We start from the raw sequence: 25,368 nt of genomic DNA, 5'->3' as shown, positions 1-25,368 counted from the left end.
TGACAGAAGCTTGCCAAAAGGCAGGAGTTTCTACTACCACCTAACTCCTCCTGGGTAACATGGTAAGAATCTCCATAGCAGTTACTTGGAAGAGTTTAAAGCTATGAACCCAAGCTACAGCCATGGCACTGATATACTATCTTGAAATAGCTCAGGTATCACTCGTGACATGCATGACATTGTTAAGAAACTTCTGAATCAGGTAACATAACCATATTGGTAAGTCCACTTACAATTTTAATAGCTTAAGAAAAGCACACGCTTCATATACTTACACTTGTCTTTCTGTGAAAATGTTATCCACGCTCTGAGCATCTCGGTCATTTTGAACCTTTAACTAAAAAAAAAGGAAAAAAAGAAAGTACTTTAAAATAATATATAAAATAATAAAGTTACATCTTTTATATACAAATCTAAAGTTTCCTTTAAATGAACAAGAAGTTTCTCAGAATGCAGTAGAGGAGAATCAGCAGTGGCTGCTGCATCCAGAGTTTTTTGGCAGCTAATACTGAAGAAAAATCTTCCGAAATTGCAATCTTTCGTGGAAAACCAAGGGAAGTACAAAGGCATCTCTGCTTGAAAAAGAAATACAACCAAGTTTGTAACAAACCATTTCACTTATCATTACTGTTAAGTGGGATCTATTCCTGGAACACTTAGTAAAATACATTTTAAAGCCTACAGACTGAATGGAAATGTTACACTTCACAAGTGCTCCTCTCTTTATGACACAGACATTGTGACTATTTTTCCACCAAATGCACGGGTAAAAAATTATTTGACCAAGAAACACTCAGGTAGTTTTTCAAGTTACCAAAAAAACCTTTTCTATAAGTAGTTTCTTTTGCTTATCAAAGTAATAAGAAATGGAGCAGGCTTAATGCTACTCACATCTTAGTATTTATAGCAACACTCTATTTGTGTTAGAAGATGAAGTAAACGAGGAACACAACTGATTGATTTTGTGGTTGGCCATGTCAGAGGTGTATTAAATATTTATTACACAGAAGTCATTTAAAAAGCAGAAGACGAACTATATTTTCAGAAGACTGGGCAGCTTTACAAGGCAGTACAGTCTAGTGAATTTACCTTTCATAAGGCTAGTGTTCTCAGTTCCTATTTCAAAGAACATGTTTTAAACCTCACAGTTTGGATTGGGATAACAACCTTCTCAAATCTAAACTGCAAAAAATTATCATGGGGCTGTTAATGCAATACTTCTGGCAACTGTTGATACAAACAGCTGTCAATATTATTGTTAATTTAACTGGAAAAAATGAGTAAGTTTTAAATCAGTGCTACACTTCTTTCTATGTCACACATTCAGAGCACCAAGAATCTAACACACACCATTGCGCTGTACCAGCACAGTAAATATCCTAATTCTTACCACATTATAATCTTGAATCACTTCTGCTGTATCCATATTGGTGTTAAGTATATCCACAACCTGAAATGAGACAGAATTCCAACCTATTACTGCCCCACTTCTTCTTATTTACACACAAAAATATCAGGCAAATAGATAGCAACTCAAAAAGTACCCAAGAAAACACAGAAATTGTCTGATTGCAAACAGAAAAAATCCCATGACTTGGGAACCTGAATAGATTATATGCAGCCTTCAGAAGTAAACAACATTAAATGTAGCTGTACAAAACCCAAAAATATTATGCAGCACTAATTCATTAAATCCATATACAAGCACTACTTATAATGTACAGGACACTTGGGTTTTTTTATATTTTCCTCAGTTTCCATCTTTTTTTCTTTCCAGTAACTGAATAAAAGACAGTACTAACCAACACATTTTTACATCAATAAAAAAGATGCTGAAGTAAAGCAAAACAGTCCCAAGTAAATGAGAGAAGGGAAAGCATTCAGTGTCAAAAGATGTGAGCAGCATACCATGTTATAATCTGCTAGCTGACCTTGAAATTCTTTGATTTCAGCAGCTAAAGCCTCTGCCCTAAATACCAAAAAAAAAAAAAAAAAATCAAAGTTAAGATGGGAAGAGTCGTACATGTAAAAATAAAATAATGAAAAAAAAAAGTTATTTAATCGTTCCTTGAAGCCTGCATCACACCCCAGAATTGTATTGTGACTGAGAAAGTTATCACTGCATTAGAGCCAACATATCTCACCTTTTTTCATATGACAAACAGACAGATTTCTCTTGCTTGTACATTTCTACTTCTTCCTGCAGCTTGTTAATTTCTGTTGTGAGTTCATTTGTTTTGCTCCTGGGGGGAAAAAAAACATCAGTACATCTGAAAGTACAACTAAAACAGAGATTGAACAGTAATTTTATTTTACTATAGCAGATGAGCAATCAATACCACTTTTTGACACTACACTGTGTTTCAAATTGGCACTTTAAAGAAGAGGTGTGTAAGAAAAAATGCAGAGTGGTGCTATGAGATAAAATCATAAACAGTTGTCAGAAAACCTGGATTTGAAATAAAATGCATTCATTAGCTTTTTGTCCCCGCCAGTAAAACAGATGTGAAACAGCTCTGTCAAATAGTCAAGAAAAAAAATCATAGCGTCATTTCACAGAACATGGTATCATCCATATTTAAAATGCCATCTTTTAGAACTGATTTTTCTATACTGCAGTATGATCAACTGACAAAGTAAAATATGAAACACAGTTTCCACAGGGCTTTGCCTTTCTTAGTGTTAGCTCAATGTGTAATCGACGTAAACCACCTGAAACATACACTAAAAACTGCTTAGTTTGTGATGCTACTTCTTACAAATGAAGCTATCAGACCTATCAAGTGTTACAAGTGGAAGCTCAGGGAGCCTCCTTTTATTAATGCTGTGTGAGTGCATTTAATGTAGCAAGGCTAGTAACAAAATATCAAAGGAATCTGCTTGCACTTGAATGTAAGCATAAAATTCCTCTTCTTCTAGAAACTATACCTTAACATGACCTCAACTCCTATAACAAGATGGATTTTGTGGTATGTGAATTTCATGTATCTCAAGCTGTTGTAAAGCACAACGAACTTCATGTCAGAAAACGAACAGAGTATTAAACTTTCTGCTGTTTAATGTGTCGTTAAGACTTACCTCAGCAGTCCCATGTAATATGTTTTATCCATTATCTGTCTCTGAGGACCTGACAAAAGAGAGCAAGATGATATTTTGTCAGAAAACCACTAATTTTGATCAACTGTAAATTATGAAAACAGTCTCCACAATTTTCAGACAGAAATCTGATCTCTTCTCAGTGTTCTTAAATAGATACTGCTTCGCTAAAACAAATGCAGAAATTTGTTTTAGACTGTTGTGAAGTTAAACAGAACTTTTTCAGGTACATGAACAGTCACCATGCAACACAGTATTTGAATTATTCTGCAGAGATGGAATAAGACACAATATATCTTGTTCCATTCTCTTTAATAATTTTAAAGACAGTTCAGGCATAGCTAATCACCCTGCAACTTACCCAGTGATGTAAAACCTAAATATTCCTTTAGAACATATGCAGACACTTTGATAGCTATCTTCAGTAAAACATACCTTTCATTGCAGTTTTCATTCCACTTAATCCCTGCTGAGTCACTGGACGGTCTGCAACTTTAATCTGAGATGATAACACTCCTCCAGCAGACAAAGAACCACCACGAGATCCAGGTCTTGATGTACCAGGCGGCACCTATAAAAAAAAAGTGTCAAATATATCACAAACGAAGCAACTCTTAATCATTAATTTATTATCCTTAAGTAATTGCCAAAGGAATAAAAAAAATCTCTACCTGTTTCTAAAAGAAACTTTTGGCATTTACATCTCTTCAGGGAAACAACTTCAAATATCTGCTGCAGAAGGGTAAGAGCTCCTTTGAGCTGCTGTTCATTTTTCCTTCTGCCTGCAACATTAATGCTATTGAGGTCTTACAGCTGAACTCATGATGCCAAACCTCCTTCACTCCCTTCAGTCAAAATTAAAAAATAAAATCCCCTACAAAACCAAAATCTTAAATTTTTTCCAGAGAAATTATATCACTATAGCTATGATACTAAAAAAAATTCTAAAGCAATTGAAGTTGTTGATAAACTGTTTTTAACATACTGCTGTTCCTATTCTGGTTGCTGATAGAGTCCTTGATGAAGAGGTAGGCCTTGCAGTCAGCCCTACTCCTGCTCTTGAAGAAGGACGAGGTACTGGAGGTCTGTGATTGTTGGCCATACTCGTTCCTTGTTCAATTTATTTCTGGAATGAGAGATAGAAATAGATCTTTTATTTGCACTGCCTCTTTAATGCTACCAGAGATCAACTCTTTTAAGCTGAATTCTTCCCCCTCTTAAAAAGTTAGGTTTCATCGAGACAGAGACAGTGAGCCCAGAAAGGACCACAGAAGGACCATGAGTCCCAAGGAGTCCCTTTTCAGTGCTTGGTCAGTCCTCAGTCTATACTGTTAAATAGGTAACTCCTGCTAATTCTCGTAGCATTTTTTGTTTCAGCATCTGCGCACAGAACTCGAGTCCCTCACGAAACAAGCGGGAATTGCAGAGCCGTGGTAAATATCCATCGGGGTTATCTGGACACGGTCCTTCAGGCACCACCAGCTACCCTGGTAAATCCGGGTCGCTTTTAGCAGCCACTCGAGGGGCTCCTCCCCAGCCATCACACGCAGCGACAGCTGTCCGATGGCTGAAGCTGCCGGGCAACTGGCTCGGGGCGCGCCGCGACAGGACGGTCCCGGTGGCCATGACCCAAACAGGCAGGAAGTACCCTCGTTACCCCCAAGGCGCTAAAAACCCGCCTCCACACAGACTGAGGGCGCAGAGATCGCGGCACCACCAGCGCTTGCTACAGACTCGGGAAGCATCGCGGGCGGCGCGGACCCCGCTGCCCGGCTGCAGCCGCCCCTGCCTCACCGCACTCCCGGCAGCCACGAACCTCCGAGCCAGCGGCGCCGGTATCGCAGCAACCACCTCGCCAAACAGCGCCCCAGACCAGCTATCGCGAGATCGCGAAATCCCGGTTCCGCTCGCCGCAGGGCTTGGGCCCACGGAGACTACCCGTCCCAGAGTGCCTCGCGGCGGAGGGGCAGCAGCTCTACCCCCGCCTCGCGACGCGATATGCCTGCCGGGACACGGAGTCTCTCCGCCCCTAGCTGGCGTGTCCGTTGACGGCTGTTCCGGCGCGGCGCTCGGTGGCTTCCGGTGGCGGCGGCAGCGGCGGGGATAGTTGCTGTGTCAGGACGCCTCGGCGGCTTCCCGCCATGGCGGGCGAGGGCGGCGCGTACCGGCTTCGATGCTCTCTGGTGGGACACGGGCAGGACGTGCGGGGCCTGACCTGCTGCCTCTTCCCCGAGGGCGGATTTGTGTCCGTCTCGCGGGATCGAACTGCGCGGCTCTGGGCTCCTGACGGGTGAGTGCTGGGCCGCGGCAGCCGCTCCGGGTTGCGGGTCGCGGGAAGAGGGGCACTGGGGTACGGGCACCGAGTCCACGCCGGGTCGATCCCGCCGCTGCCGTCGTGTTCTCCTTTGGGCTCCCGGCCGAATCGGCGGGGCCTGGGCAGCCGGCGGGCTGGTGCGTGGGGCGCGAGTCCTTTCGCTGAAGGGCTTGTTGACGAGTCCGCGAATGGCGATGGCGTTGCCGCCTGCGTGCCTGCTCTTGGAGAAAGTTGTGTTTGCTCAAGGACGTAAATGTGCATCCACGCTTTTAGCGTGCTTTGCAGACGCTAATAATGCCTGTAAATCTGGGCGTCTTTTCCCCACGTGGTGTTAATGGCGCTTCCCCGTGTTGGTATTCAGTAACAAAAGTAACTCTTTTGCTGCGTTTTTGACAGCGAGGTGATATGCTTTGGCTATTTTTTTTAGAAACTTCTTTCTGGGCCTTGCTCAGCAGACTTCTTTGATCGTAAAATGGAATATGAGCCATACATCAAAGAACACTGGAGAAAGACAAACTCCACCGCTATTTTCTCTGACAGTTGTGTTGTCTCCTAGTGGAATTGTTTGTTGAATTCACTCCGTGAATTTTTCAGCATATCATTGTCACCAGAAGAGATGCTGCTAAGCAATGTGGAAAAGAGATGATGGAGATGCAGAGTATTACAGGAGAGATCTCCAGGGCTGTTCATAATTTAAAATTGTGAACTGCATTCTGAAGTTCTAGGCATGGATATTCTTTACTCTACCTTCCAGTGAAATAATTGGCAGATTTGCCTGAGTGCTTGCATAGGTGTTTAAACTGATCTCTGTAGCTCTACACTTGGGGCGGGGGGGGGGGGGGGGGAAGAATAAACTCATTAAGTGTGTCTAGTTAAATCTGTTACCAAAAGGTAAAAAACTTGTTAAATTGCATAGAAATTTATTACGGGAAAGGAAGACTGCTTTGAACCCATATTTCTTGAGGGCTCTGTGAGGAAGACATGAGTAACTTAGGCAGAGTCCTAGTATTGGTAATGACTATCTCTTCTTTGAAGACTCTGAGATTGCAGTAGTGTCATGCTTTAACTCCAGACAGCAGCCAAGCACCATGTAGTGAGTCACTTCTTTCTACCACCCCAGTAGGATGGGCAGGAAAACTGGAAAAAAAGTAAAACTTACGAGTTAAGAACAATTTAATAATTTAAAAAAAAATAATAATTGAACTGAAAAGGAAAGTAACAAGAGATAAAATAACAATAAAACCCAAGAAAGACAATATTGCTTACTGGGTTAGAATACTGGGGTATAATTTTTCTTTTAAGGTTTTAATTATTTCTGGGTCATCCATAAGACTTATTCAGGACAATGCAAGAGTACTTATTAATTCAAGAGCTGGAATACACACATCTGTTGTAATTCAATACCTCAAATTAATACAATTTCTATCATGACTCTGAACTGATTATCGTATATGTTTAGTCTTGACAGGGGTTTTACTGAAATGCACTGTATGAGTGGCCACTCAAATTTTGTATCTTGTGTGTGCATCATACCTCCAAGTGAACTCTATCCTCGTGGGCTGATTGCAACCGGTGGCAATGATCATAATATTTGCATTTTCACAGTTGACAACCCAGCTCCTCTTTATGTCCTTAAAGGTCATAAGAACACAGGTATGTAGTAATTTTATTCTGGAGTTGTTAGATAAAAATAAAGGAATGTGTTAGGAAATTTAAGTTTAATTTGTAAAACTCAGTTGTCATTTCTTTGTTATTTAATATAGCAAGATATTTAATTATGGCCACTGTAATCTGAGATTTTATAATCTCCATTCATGCTGGACTTTCAAGTTTACACTGATGAATGCTTTAGATTTAACTGTATATCTGAACACATGGCAGTTTTCTGAGTTCTTATCCTTTGTCCAAGAATTGAATTTTTAGGATACAGTTAATTTAGTTCTTCATGTATTAAGCTTAATTTTTATGTCAAAGCTGGTAGAATTAGAAAGAGTCAACTTCCTAAACAAACTTCCACTGCCCACTTTATTACCCAGGTGGGGATCTAATATTAATTGGTGCTTGAAATACATAATAAAGGCTAAAAGCTCACTGCAGAAATTTTGTGTCTTGTTAGTCAGATCAGTGCAACATGTGACATATTAAGCTGTCTTTGTATATCTTTTTTTGAGCAATATAATAAGATTCCTCAGTTTTCATATTAGCACACTAAATTTTCCATTTTGTCATCTGATCTAATATTTAGTAGAACCTTGAGTGCCCTAATAACGTAATTATAGGTGTCAAAAAGAAACATTTCAAGTCTTGGAGATTTTGAGGCTTTAACTGTGTTAAACAATGGTTGTCGAGAGCAGTTTGAAAATATCCTGGACTGCTAAACAGCACCTAAAGAATATCTTTGTATTGCAAACTTCTTTACTTTCTCTGAGGAAAAAAAAATAAAAAGTCCCTGTCTAAGGAGTCATGGAATAGCTTATGGACTTCAGTAGAAATCTGGAATGGACGAGTAGTTAAAGTAACATGTGACATGCTCTCTCCAGAGGTGTGAAAGGGGATGACGTGTTCTGGATGAGTTATAGATGCACCACCAAAAAAGTATTTGTAGCAATTTTAAAGTAAAACAAAAAAATATGAAGTTACATTAATTGTAAAATCTGTTTCAAAGTTGGTAAAGTTAGAAAATTGTGAGTGATAGTGTCCAGTTCTCCCTGTGGAGTCACAGAAGGGAAAAAACATAAGGCCATGCTTTACTTTTGTCAATGGTTAGATGGACACGTTACTCTCTGCTTATTACTTATTCTATTTGTAAACTTATTAGTAAACCTTATTAGTACTGTGTCTTATACCTGTGTATTACTGGATCATTTGCAGAATTGTCTTTTTACTACATGTTCAAATGTTACTAGTTTCTTGGTAGTACTATTTTACTTTCAAGAAGATGAGATAATTGAGGACATCAATACATGCTGATGAAATCTTGGCTTTCTGTGTAATCTTAAACTTTTGCATTAATTCTGCGTTTTGACTAGTTATCTAACCTGCTTTTCAAAATATCTTCATCTGGGGATAAGAGGTTTGGTAATAAGAAAAATGTAAAAAGGTGAGTGGTAAAATTATGTGAAATTTTGTAACCTAAAGGGAAGAGATTTTAAAGCAGCTTGTTTCTAGGTTGTAGTGCAACTACAGTTCCACTTGGTTCTTCCCAAAACCCCTCAAAACTAAAGATGCATCTGATAGCAAGCAAATCTCCTTAAATAACTCTCTTCAAATTTTTGGCGTAAGACTAGTGGCAATGCAGGAAACTTGTCAGTGATGATCTGAATATTCATTGCAGTTTGCAGCCTTTCATCTGGCAAATTTGGCACATTATTAAGTGGATCATGGGATACAACAGCCAAGGTCTGGTTGAATGACAGATGCATGATGACATTGCAGGTATGAAACTCCTCTACATGAATATAAAATAGGTATTCTGAATTTGATTCTGATAAGTCTAATAATGTTGGATTTTTTTTGCAGGGTCACACAGCTGCAATATGGGCAGTGAAAATACTGCCTGAACAGGGGTTAATGTTGACTGGTTCAGCTGACAAAACTATTAAACTGTGGAAGGCAGGCAGATGTGAAAGAACATTCACTGGTAAATGTTGCTGGAGTTGGGAATTTCATCAGTCACGTGCTCTTTTAAAAAGAGAAAAAATTTTACCTCCCCTCACCCCCCACCCCCAACCCCACAGATAAAGTGGACAATTTTTAGGTGAGATTTTTAAAGTCTCTCAAGTCCAGAGTCACATCACTTTTAAAATAATTAGATTTTTTTCCCAGGCAATAATAAGCAATGAATTGCTTTCTTTTTGAAATGCTTCTATAAATGAAAACTGGTTGCCAGGACATAGACGTGAGCTAAATAGAAATGATATACTGCTGCTAATGGAAAGAAAATGTACATTAAAAGTTTTTCTCTTACGAAGGACATGAAGACTGTGTGAGAGGTTTAGCTATTCTCAGTAAAATGGAATTCCTTTCCTGTGCCAATGATGCTAGTGTTCGAAGATGGCAGATCTCTGGCGAGTGTCTGCAGGTGTATTATGGACATACAAATTATATATACAGCATCTCTGTCTTCCCTCAGTCTAAAGGTAAGAACTATAACCCAATGTTCTTCCAAAATGAAATCACAAATTCTATGGAGGTGCCACAACCGAAGAACTCTGGGAGTGTTTAACTCGCTTCTTTCTTTTAGTGTAAATAAATGAAAAAAGCATTGTGATTGACTCCAGATCACATCTCTGGCAGAACTGCTCTGAGAGTAGGGAAGAGCAAAGATCCTGGATTAGGCCTAAATGTAAGGCTTAAGTGAAACTTTGCAAAGCAATAGGCAAAACCATCATTTAATTTGCCACCTCTATTTCAACACTATTACAGAGTACTCAAGTGCTAATGTGTGGCTTACCAGTTTCAGATGATGTGAACTTAAACTACACAGAAAGTTTTCAAAGTACATTATAAATAACTTAGGTTAGGAATTTTGTGTGTGAGTCTTAATTGCATTTGTTTGCAGAGTTAGACTTTAGAGGTTCAAAACTAACTGTTGGAAGACATTCCAAGTCAGTGATCTTTGTGTGATGTATGGGACACTTGTGCTTTTGATCAACGGGTAAAGTGTATGTATATTAATGGATGTGTTACGTTGCAAATGTTTTACGCCTTAAAGTTCCTCATTGGGTAGTTTATAAACTTTTGAGAGGACTTTATGCATGTTTCTTGAAAAAGCAGGTCTACCTTGCAACAGTTTGAATTAAAAAAAAAAAAAAAAGTGAAACTATGCAAGCATAATGTGAGATGAAACAGCCCTGTTAACAAAATTGTTCAAAATTCTTTGTTTAAACTCCTGAAAGGAGGAAGGAACCTTTTTTTCTTGAGCATTATTTCATTCCATGTCTGACTGCTTAGTCTGCTATTTATGCATTTATTTTTTATTAGAACACAATTATGTGATAGCTTTCTTTTATCTATTTTCTTGCAATTGAGAGAAGTATTACATTGTAGAAAGGTTCTTCTAAACTTTAGATAAACAGTTGCAGAATGGCATCTAGTATCACAGTATGTTACAAGTATACTTCATAAGTTATTGTATTTTTTTCTTTTCAGATTTTGTAACTACTGGAGAGGATAGATCTCTTAGAATCTGGAAACAAGGGGAATGTGTTCAAACAATCAGACTCCCAGCTCAATCTGTATGGTGCTGCTGCGTGTTAGACAATGGTGACATTGTAGTTGGCTCAAGGTATCCAGGTTTTACACTCACTGTATTTTTAGATCTAATTCCACAAACCCTTGATGAAATTGCAAGCATTAATTTTAAGCATAGATGAAATTGATATCTGAAATACAACCATCAAAGTGTGCATGGGGATTAACTTTAAACGTGTGCTATACTTAATCCAAAAAGTCGTTCTTTAGTTATGCAGATCACAGAGGTAGAATAAGATTTTTGGGTATCTGTTAAACCATGAATAGACTGAGAATGGACTCAGAAGTATAAAGAATCCTTTTAAACCTTGATGTTAAATTAGTGCTACAAATAGGGTTACCCACTGAAGTCCTCCTCTGAGTGTTTTTAGCAAGAAATTAATTTTATAAAAATAATTGTGACGGGCTATTAGAAGTAATGATGGATTCTCATGAGGTAAAAGTCGCCATTAGAATGTATGTAATCTTTTTTACATTGAAAATACTATTTATGTCTGACTATTTTCTCTCCATTCAGTGATGGAATTGTAAGAGTGTTTACAGAGTCTTTGGAACGTACAGCAAGTGCTGAAGAGATTCAGGCTTTTGAAAATGAGCTTTCCCAAGCATCCATTGACCCAAAAAGTGGTGATTTAGGGTATGTTAATGTCGATGACCTTCCTGGAAGAGAACATCTTAAGGAGCCTGGTAAGCTATTGTGCTTCTGTCATGTTGGAGATGCTGCTAAGTCTTGTTTCTTGGCTTTGATCACTTTCAGTCACGAACACTTAAATGCTGAAGAGAACAGCTTGTTTTTGCTATACCATCCTTTCATTGATTCTTTCTGAGGCAAGGCTCTAGTTTAAATGTATATTTTTTTTATAGAGTAAAGTGGTAAAAAAACCCTTCTTTCATGAAAAAGGTGGAATCCAGGATACTGCAGTGTGTTTGAGGTATTCTGGATCTGCAATGCCGGCTGTGCCAGTAGTATACGAGACAGTTTCACAATTCGTAAAAGGGACTTCTCTATGTGGATTTTTTCTCTTCAAAGCAGGTGCAAATTTTGTGCTTTAGCTTTTGGCTTTAAAAATACTTTGTCTCAATTGAATCAGTTCACACTTTCCAGGTACTTAGGAAATTAGACAGTACAGTGAAAGCAGTGGCAGTTAAATTTACTCTTAAATAGACAATACTTTTTCCCAAGGTGAAGTAGACTGTGACTTCAGCACTTGGCTCTGATCAGCAGGTGGTAGAAATCTCACAGTCTTATGAAGCTTTCCATCTTGTTAGAATGGTGATATTCTCCTCTGATCTGTATTATCATCTCCCTAGGAAAGTGGTAAACTTTTTAAATACTTAAGGATTGCTTTTGCAGTTTAGTCTGGTGGCAGATAACATCTTTATTGTAAAATACTGTTGTCAAGATTTCAGCTGTTCTTGTTATGACATGTAGTACCTACTTGCCGGGAAATTACGTGTTGGTGAACTATCTTTTATCTTTAAATTGGAGTGCAATCTGAAGATTTTTTTTTTTTGTCCTCCTGAAGTAAACTGTATTCTTTGATTTGTTCAAACTCTTAAACACCTCTGTCTACAGGAATAAGAGATGGACAGACGCGGCTTATTAAAGATAATGACAAAGTAGAAGCATATCAGTGGAGTGTTAGTGAAGGAAGATGGATGAAGATTGGTGATGTTGTTGGTGCTTCTGGAGCCACTCAGCAAACATCTGGAAAAGTTTTGTTTGAAGGAAAGGTATATCAAACTTTACTTGATTTTTTTTTCTTCCTAAGTAAAATGCTTAATTTCTCATTAAAGTTTTACTCCAGTCTTTGATTAGATAAAATACAATTTAGAAAACAGCTATTTATTGGTACTTTTTTTGCCTTGCTTGATCTATTAAAACTCCGAACCAAAGGTATAAATAAGTGTTACTTGCTTTATTAATTTTGCAACGTATTTTGTACTATGAACAAGCCAATGGAAACAAATTATTTTTGAGAAAAGTAGACTATTAGTAGAGGAATTACCAAGTTCTCTAGTATTTAGTACTAACAGCTTGAAAAGTTAATTTTAATTTCCTTTCCAAAGGAAGTGAATTGTACAATTTATAATGCAAGGCTGACCTAAAATATTTGGTACCAGGCTTTCTGTGCCCCTTCTTTATATTAACTTTTGTACTAAAGACAAATAAGCTGAAAAAAGGTTTCCTTTACTGAAATAGTCACAGAAAAGTCTCTGTGCAGTCACACCACAGAGGAATGTCTTGGAGATACTAATTTTATCTCGGTTGTGGTTTAACCACAGCAAGCAACTAAGCACCAAGTAACTGTTTACTCATGCCTCTCCGCCCTGCAGTGGAATGGGCACACATTGATTCAAGAATCAAAACCAAGTAAAACTGTGAGTTAAAAGCAGCTTAATAATTGAAATAAAAATAAAGTATTGTAATTGTAGTGAAAAGGAAGATAACAGAGAGGTAAACCTCAGGAGAGGTTTATCATGCACAATGCAATTGCTCACCACACACTGACCAATGCCCTGCCAGTCTCCAAGGAATGGCCCACCCCTCCTGATCAACTGCCTCCTGTTTATATAGTGGACATATTCAGTAGTGTGGAATACTTGCTTTGTTTGGATCAGTTGTCCTTTCTGAGTCTCCTCCCAGTTTCTTGTGTATTGCCAGCCTGTGCTGTCTGAGCACTTAGGAAAGATGAAAAGTTTTTGACTTACATGAACACTGCTTAGCAGCAACAAAACATGAGTGATTACCAACATTATTCTCATACTAAATGCAACACACAGCACTGTACTATCTATTAGAAAGAAAGTTAGCTTTATTCCAGAAAACCAGGATAACCTTTCAGTTTAAAGAAAACTTAATAATTTGTTCTTTTATGGTGTTAGAAGTGCACTTTTTAGACAGGTTTTCTGAGACATCTGACAGCCTGTAGCTTTGTGGGAAGCCAGAACTGCCCATGACAGTTAACTGATGCATCTGTTACTTTGTAATATATCTGTGCACACATGACCATGGTATGTGGTTCTAGCCTGCTCTTCTTGAGACATCTAGATAACTCTGGGAAATACAGGGTATGGTGAAGGTATTTTTTACTTGCAGCCTGTGTTAGGAGAGTGTTATTGATACAATCTGCAGGTAGCAGTATAAAAGTTTTTAGACTTAGCCTTGGTCCATTATCAGTCTGCATTTGTTGCATCTTTATGTAAAAGTGTGGAAAAAAATCTAATTTACTTTTATTTTTATTCTGCTTAAAGGAGTATGACTATGTTTTCACTATTGATGTAAATGAAAATGGGCCTTCCTACAAACTGCCATATAACATCAGTGATGATCCTTGGCTGACTGCATATAACTTCCTGCAAAAGAATGATCTAAACCCTATGTTTCTGGATCAGGTGGCCAAGTTTATTATCGACAATACTGAGGGGCAAACGCTGTTGAGTACAAGTGATCAATTTTCAGATCCATTTACAGGTAAAAATTTGGAACTCAAAATGATGCCATCAGTTGCTACTCCCGGTTTTCTGTCATCAGCAAACTTGCTGAGAATGCAGTCTGACCCACCTTCCAGTTTGTTAATGAAGATGTTGAACAGGACTGGACAGAATACTGACCACTGGGGTACAAAATCAATGACTAGCCTCCACGTAGATGTGGCTGTTCAGTCAGTTTTCAATCCACCTCACCATTCAGATAGACTTCTGTGTTGCAGCTCCTGTACTTCTTGTACAGCACTTTATCATGTCCTCAAGTGACTGAGGGCAAGCACAGATCTGACAAGATGTCATGGTTTAACCACACACAACAACTGAGCACCATGCAGCCTCTTGCTCAATCGTCCCACCCTTGGTAGGATTAGGAGGAGAATTTGGGGAAAAAAAGTAAAACTAATGGATTGAGATAAGAATAGTTTAATAACTAAAGTGAAATAATAACACTAAAATATTTAATAGCCATAGTAATTAAACGGAATATGATCAAAAGGGAAATAAAGCCCAAGGGGGAAAAAAAACAAGTGATGCACAATGCAGTTGCTCACTACCCATTGACTGATGCCAGACCAGGAATAGGCCCCTTCTGGCCACTCGCCCCCCCACCCAGTTTATGTACTTGGCAAGATGTCCAATGGTATGGAATAGCCTTTAGGCTAGTTCAGGTTGGGTCCCCTGGCTACACTCTCTCCTAGGTTCTTGCACATCTGCTTTCTGGCAGAGCATGGGAAACTGAAAAATCCTTCAGTTAGGATAAGTACTACTTAGCAACATCTAAAACCTTGGAGTATTAGCAACATTATTCTCACACTAAATCCAAAATACAGTGCTGTAGCAGATACTGGGAATAAAAATTAACTCTTATCTAGCTGAAACAAGGAAACAAGAAAAATGTGAAAACTCAACAAACTTCTGAAGTATTTGCCAGAACCAAAATTTTAATCAAACTTGTTGTGATTTTCAGTCTAATTCTCTGCTTTTCACATTACCCTAATAAAATACAAAAGTTTAGCTAGAAAATGAACTGAAACAGAGTGAAACATATAAATGACCCCTTTTTGGTAAGGAAGGGGAACTAGAACAAGTTAATTACTCATAAGCTTAACCATATTAATCAATTACATCCTGCTTATCCCATGTACAAAATAAACCACTCTTCAACTAGTTTCACAAAGATGAAGTTGGGACTAAAATGTCATTAAAATAATTGAGCTATAACTTTTTTTCTTGTACTGTGCTAGAAATACAAGCTAATGGGGTCAGATGGAACTCATGGAGCTGTGTATGTGCTTACGCACATACTTTTGATTTGTCTCTCCAAATGTATAATGCATACACCCCTGAAAAAAATTTCTGGCCCTCAGGAAGAATTTGTTCAGCATCAAGGGACTTTTGTGGGGATAGGATCAGATTTTCCATAATGCCATAATAAGCCATAAGATGAATTTGATGTTTGGCTTTATTTTTGTACTCCTTCTGTGTGAAGAGTATTGACATTTTTAATAGAATCTACCTGTGTATAGTAGTCATTGCTTTTCTTACTGTTTCACCAGGTGCTGGACGTTATGTTCCAGGCTCTTCAGCTGGACCAAGTGCAATGCCTGCAGCAGATCCATTTACAGGTAATGTATCATTCATAATCTTTCTTGCTGGCATGTCAGATGCCTGTTTTACCATGTTCAGTTGTACTCTGTGGGGGTGCAGACACCTGTTTAGCACGGGTCTCTGGGCCAGGCTGTCAGAGTTGTCCCAGTCCTTTGGCAGAGCGAGCATGCTGCTGACTGCTCTGGCTTGCGTCACTGCTCTGCAGTAAAGGAGCAAGCTCTTAAACCTTATGTTTTATCAAACATGTGGCCAACACACAAATGGGTATACTTGTAGAAGTATTTTTTTCTCTTTTTTTTTTTTTAATTACATGACCTTTATTGCTACCTTCAACCTAAATTCTAACCCTCCATGGCATTGCTATTTTAAAGTCCTCCTCACTATTTTAGCAAGCCTCTTTGCACAGACATTGCAGCCCTGTGTTGTCAGACTTAGCTCTTCCCTGATCGGTAGCTCTTGCTCCTCAGAGAGGGTCCTGATGTCATTGATGTCAAAAGTCATGCCTACAAACACAGCCATATGGTGAGTTGCTGAAGCACTTCATGAGTCTGTTTTTACTGAAGCATTTTTGCTTTGCCGTCAGCATCAAAAAAAACCAGCACCTGGACCCTTCACCCCAGAGCTCTCTAATCATTCTTGATACTCTCCAGGGCTTTCTTAACAGCATCAGTCATGCCCACATAGAAGAGTAGCAGGGTAATAAGTCTGAAGGACAGGCAACACTTGGCAGTCTTTGTCCAGCATCCTGGCTCCTGGTAAATGCCAGCCTCCCAGGACACTGAGTCATGTCAGTAAATGGGTGTCTCCATGTGCTGTAGAAGAAAGCATCCCATCGCTACTATTTGCCTTTCCTCTTTTTGCATACACAAGGTATAGACTCAACTGGCTCTGATATATCATTTGTTGAGTATTTATCCTCACCAGTGTCAGGGCACTGTGGCTGTTGTGCTGTTTCAAGTCTAGGTGGAGCAGAAGCTTCCCATGGTGTTGCCAAAAGCCACAGTCGTCAGGTTTTCTCACCTTTGGTAGTCTTTCTCTGTTCATTCATATTCTGCTGTGGCCTCCAGCTGTGACTCCTCCCTTGCTTTGTGTGGCTCAGGTTGTAGCCTCTGCAAATACAAAGTCCATATTCTTCCACCTGAGACCACAGTGCCACAAACAAGAGTTCACCTCCCAAATGAGAGGCCACTGCTAGCCCAAGGCACAGAAGAAGTGCAGGCCTGGGCAGTGGTACTGTACCCTCCTATTGGAGCTTCTCATGGATAAGGTATCTGCTGTACTGACAATCTTTGCACTAGTAGCTGCTAGAGACCATCCTACAGTATTTCTCAGCTGTAGGTCACTTAGCTTGCCAATGCCATTGTCATCACCAGCACCACTCTCACATATATGCATAGATTTAACTCTTAAATGTCAGGAAGTGTTGAAGATGTTTTATATAATTCCTTTAGCGCAAAGTAACACCTTTAATTATGATATTTGAAAGTCAGTAACTAAATACAGGTACACATTACCTCTTTACCAGTGGTGGTATTTAAAAAGCCATGTCTCTGTTCAGGTGCTGGCCGCTATGTTCCTGGCTCAGCATCAAATTCAGCAGCTCCAGTGGGTGGGATTGATCCATACACAGGTAAGAGATGATGCTTGCCAATGAAAAACATCCCTATCTTTTGCTTTAGTTTTCCCTTTGACAGGGATTCCATATTGATCCAAATTTATACTTAATTAAAAGTGAGCAAATTGAAGCTGCTTATACTCTGGAAATTATTCAGAAAATATAACAGAGTCTTCATTTACACGCAGGAATCATGCACAAAGACTTCAAAATGTGATTGGTTTTGAGAGAATATTGTTTTCCTAGTAGTTACATTGTTGATCTAAGGAACTGATGTATGTAGTTAATGAAAGTTACACAGTATCGGAGACTAATTCAACTGTGCTTCTAGAAAGCACGATAGTTCATGATTTAAAGCTTTTCATTACTCATTTTAAGGAGATTTCTGGCTGCTGAAGCAGATGATGTAACTTGATTAAATATGTAAATCTTCCAATATATAAAAACTTTGCTTATTTATTATAAAAAGAATCAAAAGATAACATTTCATGGTCAGGAAGGATCTTCGTTCTAAAATGACTTGCCATTTTCATGTCTTAACTGCAGTACACGTTCCGTGAATGACTGTTTAATTAATGTAATTCACAAATCCCTATTAATAACTTAAAATTGCATAGTAAATTTTCACACTGGGGAGACCAGTTTTTGAAGGTATTGCTTTGTGCTTTAACTCTTGAAAGTTAAAATTCTGTAAGGAATGACAACTGTTTGCATAAATGTTCAATTACTTTTAAAGTACATTTTTCTGAACAATGGCTGGCAGGAGAGACTTATTGGTAGGATATTGTTCTATGTCAGACACATTGCTACACTGTTAAATTTTTTGTATTTCCTTTATGTAGGAGTGGGTGCCTACAAATCAGCTGCAGCTGAAGTTGAAAATATTTATTTTCCGAAGAAGGACGCTGTCACCTTTGACCAGGCCAAATCTATGCAGATAATGGGTCAGTGTTTTAATTTCAGTGATGCTTTTAGTTTTCATCTCTTTGAAGTAACTTCACTTTTGAGCTTTTCAGAAAGCTAGGTTATTCCCCATAGCTTTCCTGGTTTTAACCTTTTAGAGTTGCATTCATCACTTTAATGTTTCATATACTTGGAGCCTTAGAAGTAATACAGGATATCTGTCTATTTTTCCCCTTGACTTTTATATACTGTTGTTTGGTGTCTTTTATTTTTTTTTTGTCAAGATGATACACTTGAATACTGTGTGTTTTTTCGCCTCTCTGCTGGGTGTGCAGGTCACGTGCAATTTTTTTTCTGCTTTTCCTCTTTCATATGAAAGATTTTTGTTCCTCAGATAACCACGCATTGTAATCTATGGAGTTTCAAAGTAAGGCATTCTGCAATTTCACAGGTTGCAATGGTCACTTCTATATTTAAGTAGAACACTCTACATCGTAGAAAAATGAAACAGTGTACAATATTTAATAATTATACACATTTTTAGTAAGTGTTTTTATTGGTTTGTTTTTCTCTCTTGTTTCCATGCTTCATTCCTATTCTACAGTCTCTTCTTGTAGATTTTCTGTAAATATTCTACAGTCTCTTCTTGTAGATTTTCTGTAAATATTCTACAGAATCCCTAATTATCACCATGTATGTTTCTGTAGAGTGCTTTAGTATGTTTAGAGGTTTTGTAAAACTATTTTGTACTTGCATAGAAGAGCTTCAAATACAAATTTACTCCATTGCCTCCCTGTTACAGACAGAGCTTGACAATGTTGTAGTTGTCTACATATTTTGATGAGGGAACTTAAAGAGATTGTGCTTTTTAGAAAGAGTATGTCTTCACCTTTATGCAGCTTCTTGAAGAGGGCAAGCTCCTGGCCTTATGGAGGCCTTAACTTGTCTGGGCAACTGGTTCCAGTGTCTCTTTTTGTTGTTTAAAACCATTACTCCTTGTCCTGTCAGTACAGGCCATGATTAAAAAGTTTCCTTCCATCTTTATGTTTATTGAAAGGCTGAAGGAATGTCTGCCCAGAGCCTTCTCCAGGGGTCTCCTGAGAGCCTTCTCTCCAGGCTGAAAAACCTCAACTCTCTCAGCCTTTCCTCATAGGAGAGATGCTTCAGCTCTCTGATCACTCTTGTGGCTTCCTTTGGACCTGCTTGAACAGCTCCATGTCTGTCTTGTGCTGGAGGCCTAAGAGCTGGAGGCAGCTGTGCAAGTGGGATCTCATGAGAGCAGAGCAAGGGAGTGGAATCTCCTCCCTTAACCTGCTTGCTACCTTTCTTTGTATGCATCCCAGGATATAATTGGCTTTTTGGGCTGTAAGTACATGTTGCTGGCTCATATCCAATTTTTAATTCACTAGTATTCCCAAGTCCTTCGCTTCAGGGTTGCTTTCAACCCGGTCCATCACCCAGTCTGTACTGATACTGGGAGTTGCCCCGACCCATGTGCAGGACCTGTACTTGATCTTTTCAAATTTCATGAGAGTCTCATGGATCTATTTATCAAGCGTGTCAAGGCTCCCTGTCTACATATTGTTCATGTTTCATTTTCTGTTTAAAAATGTCAGTGTGGTGGTTTAGCCCTGACTCGGTGCCAGATGCTCGCCAAGTAATTCTGTTGCTTCATCTCAACTGGACAGGGGAGAAAGAAATACAACAAAGGGTTTGCAAGTTGAGATAGGGGCAGCAACATCACTCAGCAATTAGTCATGAGCAAAACAGACTCAACTTGGGCAGGAATGGTTTGATTTATTAACATACAGTCAAAACAAAGCAGGGAAATGAGAAATAAAGACTGAATCTTGAAACACTCCCCGCTTCCTCCCAAGTTTCTATCTCCTCACCCCCAACAATGTGAATTCTTAATCTTTGTGTTGCAGTATTGGAGGGGCTTAGTAGTAACAATTATTGTGGTGATTATACTCTTACAATTAGGAAAATAGGAAACTAAGAAAAGTGATGTTTAAGAATATAAACCCTCTCAAAACATTTAAAGTAGTTGTAACTTCTTTGCAAGTGCATTTGTACTATTCAATTCAAGATCTGGATTTGTGAAGTTCTTATGTTATGCTTCTTCTATTGCTCTTACAGGTAAATTAAAGGAACTTAATGGCAGTGCAACTGAAGAACATAAGCTTACAGAAGATGACTTGATAAACTTAGAAAAGTTATTGTCTGCAACATCCAAAACCTCTGCAGAAACACCTACAGCACAGCAAATTCAGAGTTTATGGAGAGCAGTGAACTGGCCAGAAGGTAGACATTTTATTTATTTATTTTTTTTATACTAGCATCTCATCAATACGTTGCTGTGAACCAGAAGTCCTGTTATGCTGACAGTTAGACAGAGTTTGTCATAAGGAGTTCATAACCCAAGTAGAAACCTCAAGATGATAAACAGATTCTAATAAGACCCATCAGTAGCAAGGGCAGTGCCATGAACTGCAAAATTGGTAACTGGTTGGTGGGTTTTGTTGTTGGCACAACAGTAAAGATAAAGAAACATGACGAAAACATCAGTCATGGTTATTTCATTAGCAGCAGTGTGAGGCTTGTTCTAGAACAGAGCAAAGATGTCTGAGGTTGGAGGCTTAAGTTGTTACCAAATGAGAGATGAAACTAGGGAGATAAGTTTGTAAATTAAAATCTCAAAAGTAGCTCTTGTTAATATGATAGAAGTTACTGGAGCTAGGTTACGTGGTCAGAGCTGCATTAGTGAAATGATATTCTGAGTGAATGCAAGTGGAGACGATATAGTTTCATTTGATAATGTATCGTCAGCCTTGAGGGAAAGGCTGTTTTAGTTGTTAGCACACATTCTGGAAAAAATAGATACATTGCATATACAAGTATCTACACATGCAGTTAAAATGAACTTCTTTCTTGAAAATGCAGTTCAAGACTTACTAACATCACTTAAACTATGTTTTGCACAGGTGGGAGCTGGTAATAGCTAATGTCTTCACACTTTTCAGTCTTTTTGTATTGTACAGAGCACTAATTCTCAAGATTCTCATCTGTGGGAAAAACTGCTCAAAAGGTAGCTGAGCAAGTTCAGCTTTGATGTGGCTATAAACATGGGATACCAATAGTAGACACAAGGAGCCTAGATATAATTTAGATTTAGGAAAGCAGAGGGAAGCTACACAACAAACTCCCAGTTCAGGTTTCTTAACGATGATTTCCAGCTTATCAGTGAGGACATCTGGGGTTTTTTGTTTGTTTTATTCATAAGTTTTGTAAAATTATGTCTGATAGTTGAAGGTAGTCTAAAACATTTTTTTGCTTGTTTTGGTTTCTGTAATGTATTTTGTAGCCAGAATAAACTGTAAGATTTGGATTTAGGACAATGGGAGATGGTGCCTGTGAAGGGGCGTTCAGTCACTGAGAAGCTTTCAGAGACCTTTCTAGGGTAGTTATGGTATTTTGGGAGTCGGTGTTATCAATTAGAGTGTTAGGAAAGATTTTAAGATTTTTAGCAAAGTGCTGTATTTATCCAAGATGGAGTGTGTTTTGTGTGTTAAATGAAGTGTTGCTAAAATGGGTTTGTAAATACTTGTCTTTATGAATTTTAAACCACTTCTGTTTTACCTGGATTGCTTTCTGAATGAAAGTGTTACTGTCAAGGAATTTAAGAACGTCTCTATCTGAAAGAAACTCACCATCACATTTGCACATAATACAATATTAATACTAAAATATTTTTTGTTTTGTTTCTTAGATATTGTCTTTCCAGCCCTAGACATTCTTAGATTGTCTGTCAGGCATCCCATTGTGAATGAGAATTTCTGCAGTGAAAAGGATCATGTGCAATTTATCATCCTTCTCCTTAAATTTCTGAACCCTGAAGGAAAGCAAGCAAACCAGCTCTTGGCACTTAGAACTCTTTGCAATTGCTTTGTCAGCCAGGCAGGCCAGAAGCTCATGATGAAACAGAGGGATGAAATAATGACCCAAGCAGTAGAAATGAAATCAGGCAATAATAAGAACATCCACATTGCGCTTGCTACGCTGACACTGAACTACGCTGTATGTTTACATCAAGTGAACAACATTGAGGGCAAAGCTCAATGTTTATCAGTAATCAACACAATTATGGAAGTTGTCCAAGATCTTGAAGCTGTTTTTAGACTGCTTGTGGCTCTTGGGACATTAATCACTGATGATACAAATGCTGTGCAATTAGCTAAGTCTCTTGGAGTTGACTCTCAAATAAAAAAGTATGCCTCTGTATCAGAACCAGCTAAAGTAAAGGAATGCTGTAGGTTTGTTCTTAATCTGCTATAATTGTGTTTTCTTAGAACTTGGGAGGCACAGTGTTTGCAGAAAAAAAAAAAAAGATGCTTTTCTTCATATTTTGTGACAGAATATAATTGAGAAAATACTGTGATGATTTGTTGAAAGATACACTGCAAATAAAACTTTTTTCACTGATTGTCATTTGACTGCTTTTCTGAAGTCTTAAGTGCACAGGATTTTTTCAAGAAGTCCCTCTAAAGTAGCTCAGATTAAAATTCATCACCAAGAAGTCAAATCCATCCCAATACTTAAAGGTAATCTAGATGGAAATACAGGAAATGTCTGTGATTCAGTGTCACTTTCAAGACACCTCAACCACATTTCTGTGTTTCACCACCATGAAAGTTCCTTGACTTTGCTTTTTGTCAGCAGAGAAGGGGCCCTGAGAACAGCTAATTCACAGTGCTTTTCATAAGCTTATTAGTTAACATTAGTTAGTATTAACCAAAGTAAAATATCCTGATAAGGAAATGGCATTTACCTAATTTTCCATCTTTTTTTTTTTCTACTTCCTTTTTGAAATCTAGCTGGTTTATTGCTCTTTTTAACCTAGAACTAGGTGACTTTTATGAGGGGTATAATCTTTTAACTGCCGTATAGATGTTGTGCTTCACTGATAACAAAATACCTTGTAACTTGTAAAATGGTCTGAACTTCTACAGAAACTTTAAAATTAATTTTAATGACAGGAATACTCCACCAATTGATTGCAACTATATTACTATAACATATGTTGGAAAATGTTAATTAAAAAAAAAAAGTAATCTTGAACAGTGGAAGAGAAATTTACCTGTGGAGAACAGATTGAGCAGCAGAGACTTGGAAGAGACTTCCTAGAAAAGTAGTCAATATTCCAAGCTTGTCAGTGTTAAGAAGCATTTGGAAAATATCCTTAAATAATGTGCTTTAATTTTTAGTCAGCCCTGAAGGGGTCATGTAGTTGACTAGATGACCACTCTAGGTTTCTTATAACTGAAATATTCTAAACTGTACAAATGTAAAATTTTATGAAATTAGCTTTGCCATAATTAGTGTGTTGTCTGTGAAAAGGGGATTTTACAGCTATTAACAGATCAAAGATGTTCAGCTCAAAAGGAGAGTGTCATTTCCTACTACTTCTACACGTTACACTTTGGTTTAGAATTAAGATGAAAATTGTGAATGTTTGTTAAATTTTTCGTTAGACTAATAGAATGGAAGCCATGGGGAAAAAATGGGCAAGCTTTTCTGGCACATGAGCTCTTTTATCACACGATACTAGTCTGCCTCATCTATGTCAGATGTGAAGGACTGTGTAACCAAGAACTCTTAACTTCTTTTGTTCCTCTGACTGAACTGTGAATTATTGTATTATTTCGCACAATGCTTCTCAGATCCTTAGTTGCACACTTGAACTGTCAGGCTTTTGATGAGTTTCCAGATACGTATCCTCAGAGTCTTGATTGTGGCCTTAAGTCACAGATTTTCTCATTTGATCCATTGCAGGTTCACGTATAAGGCAGACCAAGAGATTATTCAGGATTTGCAGTGATTACCAGTAGATCATTCCCTTTCTGGGAAACATCTAGGAAACTACCTTTAGGAAACATGTCTGTGAAATAATGTGCCTGTCTGTTGAATTTTGGTTGCCTACTATACAATTGTTCTTGAAGGTTTAGCTTTTTAATGTTGTGCTGTTTAACTATGTTTGTACATGTGCTACTTCAAGAAATCTATACGCACCTAGCATTTTGGGTTTGTTATTGTGGGATTGCTCTGTTACAGATTACCTCTTTACATGAAAGTTGTCATGAATTTTCCAGACCAAAAGTTAATGTTTATGTTAATAAACATACTCTGGCACCTCCAAGAAGTGATATATTAAGAAATGCTACACAATTCACTTAGAAGTTGGAGGGAAGTGATGGGCCACTGCAAAAAAATCCTTTGTCTAGGAATTGCAGTGCTACATGTTAGGCAAGATCCACAAAGCAGGCCAGGGCTATTTAAATAAAGGGACAGCTGCTACTCCAGGGCCCTGATTTAGCACTCTCTGAGAGAAGAGGGAGAGTGAAGGACATGGGATTCCATCCCCACAGGAATTGCCCTTGGCCAGTCTGTCCCCTGAGACACATGCTGCGGCAGCATAGGTAATGGAAGTGATGTGTGAAGGAGGTAATGAATAACAAAGTTACAACATAGAGCAAGATTTTGCAGTGTAAGAATTTTTACAACAAGGCTCTGTTGTTTTTTTGACACACAAGCAATATTCTGCATTTGTGCTGGAGCTTTCAGTGAGGATTTTCCAGAACTGGCAAAAACTGGGGATGTGTTAGCACAGCTTGAATGCAAAAAGGGAAGAAACATCTTTCACAAAGCTGTGATTTTTTTTTTTACTGTCTTATGACCTAAAACAACTACATACCCTCTTTTTGTCGCCTTTATCTTAAAAATAATAATTACTATTGCTGTTATTTTAAATGACACTGTTCCAAAACTCCATTTTATGTGTACATAAGCACACAAATACATGTAAGTGTACTACAACATCTGCTGTTGAGACCACAATCAACTATAAAACCTTAAGTAGATCAACAGGATGAAGGTCTCATTTCAGTGAAAGGATGTTAAATCTCTGCTGAGAATATGTTCAAGACTGGAGGTCTGTGATGTACCATCCCTTGAGACCAGAGAAGATACAAAACATATATACCTAGCATAGGACTCAAAGCTGGACTACTCTCTACAGCAATAAATCAACCTC

The 25,368-nt window shown here is 38.3% G+C and overlaps 2 protein-coding genes across 4 annotated transcripts in view; one reads left to right on the top strand and one right to left on the bottom strand.

The window, feature by feature from the left end:
• IFT74 (intraflagellar transport 74) overlaps positions 1 to 5,000 on the bottom strand; it is a 38,710-nt gene extending 33,710 nt beyond the window's left edge. For all 3 annotated transcript variants that reach the window (XM_062017807.1, XM_062017808.1, XM_062017809.1), the window contains exons 1-8: positions 4,913 to 5,000; positions 4,082 to 4,222; positions 3,532 to 3,667; positions 3,079 to 3,127; positions 2,145 to 2,243; positions 1,909 to 1,969; positions 1,391 to 1,450; positions 276 to 337 (exon numbers count right to left, since the gene is read on the bottom strand). In XM_062017807.1, the coding sequence (XP_061873791.1) occupies positions 276 to 337; positions 1,391 to 1,450; positions 1,909 to 1,969; positions 2,145 to 2,243; positions 3,079 to 3,127; positions 3,532 to 3,667; positions 4,082 to 4,198 (584 nt within the window). In that variant the 5' untranslated portion in view covers positions 4,199 to 4,222; positions 4,913 to 5,000. The remainder of the gene's footprint in view (positions 1 to 275; positions 338 to 1,390; positions 1,451 to 1,908; positions 1,970 to 2,144; positions 2,244 to 3,078; positions 3,128 to 3,531; positions 3,668 to 4,081; positions 4,223 to 4,912) is intronic.
• Positions 5,001 to 5,186: 186 nt separating this feature from the next.
• On the top strand, positions 5,187 to 24,467 carry PLAA (phospholipase A2 activating protein). Its single transcript, XM_062019083.1, has 14 exons — positions 5,187 to 5,386; positions 6,870 to 7,063; positions 8,745 to 8,845; positions 8,930 to 9,050; positions 9,382 to 9,549; positions 10,562 to 10,697; positions 11,181 to 11,350; positions 12,240 to 12,397; positions 13,919 to 14,138; positions 15,709 to 15,777; positions 17,319 to 17,390; positions 18,218 to 18,319; positions 20,418 to 20,582; positions 22,048 to 24,467. Exons 1-14 carry the CDS (start codon positions 5,238 to 5,240, stop codon positions 22,611 to 22,613), a joined length of 2,391 nt encoding a protein of 796 aa, XP_061875067.1. The 5' UTR covers positions 5,187 to 5,237; the 3' UTR covers positions 22,614 to 24,467.
• Positions 24,468 to 25,368: the final 901 nt, after the last annotated feature.

Source organism: Colius striatus, chromosome Z (genome assembly GCF_028858725.1).
Source record: "Colius striatus isolate bColStr4 chromosome Z, bColStr4.1.hap1, whole genome shotgun sequence".
Classification (NCBI taxonomy): Eukaryota; Metazoa; Chordata; class Aves; order Coliiformes; family Coliidae; genus Colius; species Colius striatus.
Note: the sequence above shows the minus strand (reverse complement) of the source record. Positions and strands in the feature narration are given on the sequence as shown.

Bases quoted from the DNA above. Each gene is read 5' to 3' on its own strand.
- PLAA (XM_062019083.1), top strand. From the start codon at position 5,238: ATGGCGGGCGAGGGCGGCGCGTACCGGCTTCGATGCTCTCTGGTGGGA. The intron at 7,064-8,744 runs GTATGTAGTAAT...TATTCATTGCAG, and splicing joins TAAAGGTCATAAGAACACAG to TTTGCAGCCTTTCATCTGGC. The intron at 14,139-15,708 runs GTAAAAATTTGG...CTGTTTCACCAG, and splicing joins ATTTTCAGATCCATTTACAG to GTGCTGGACGTTATGTTCCA.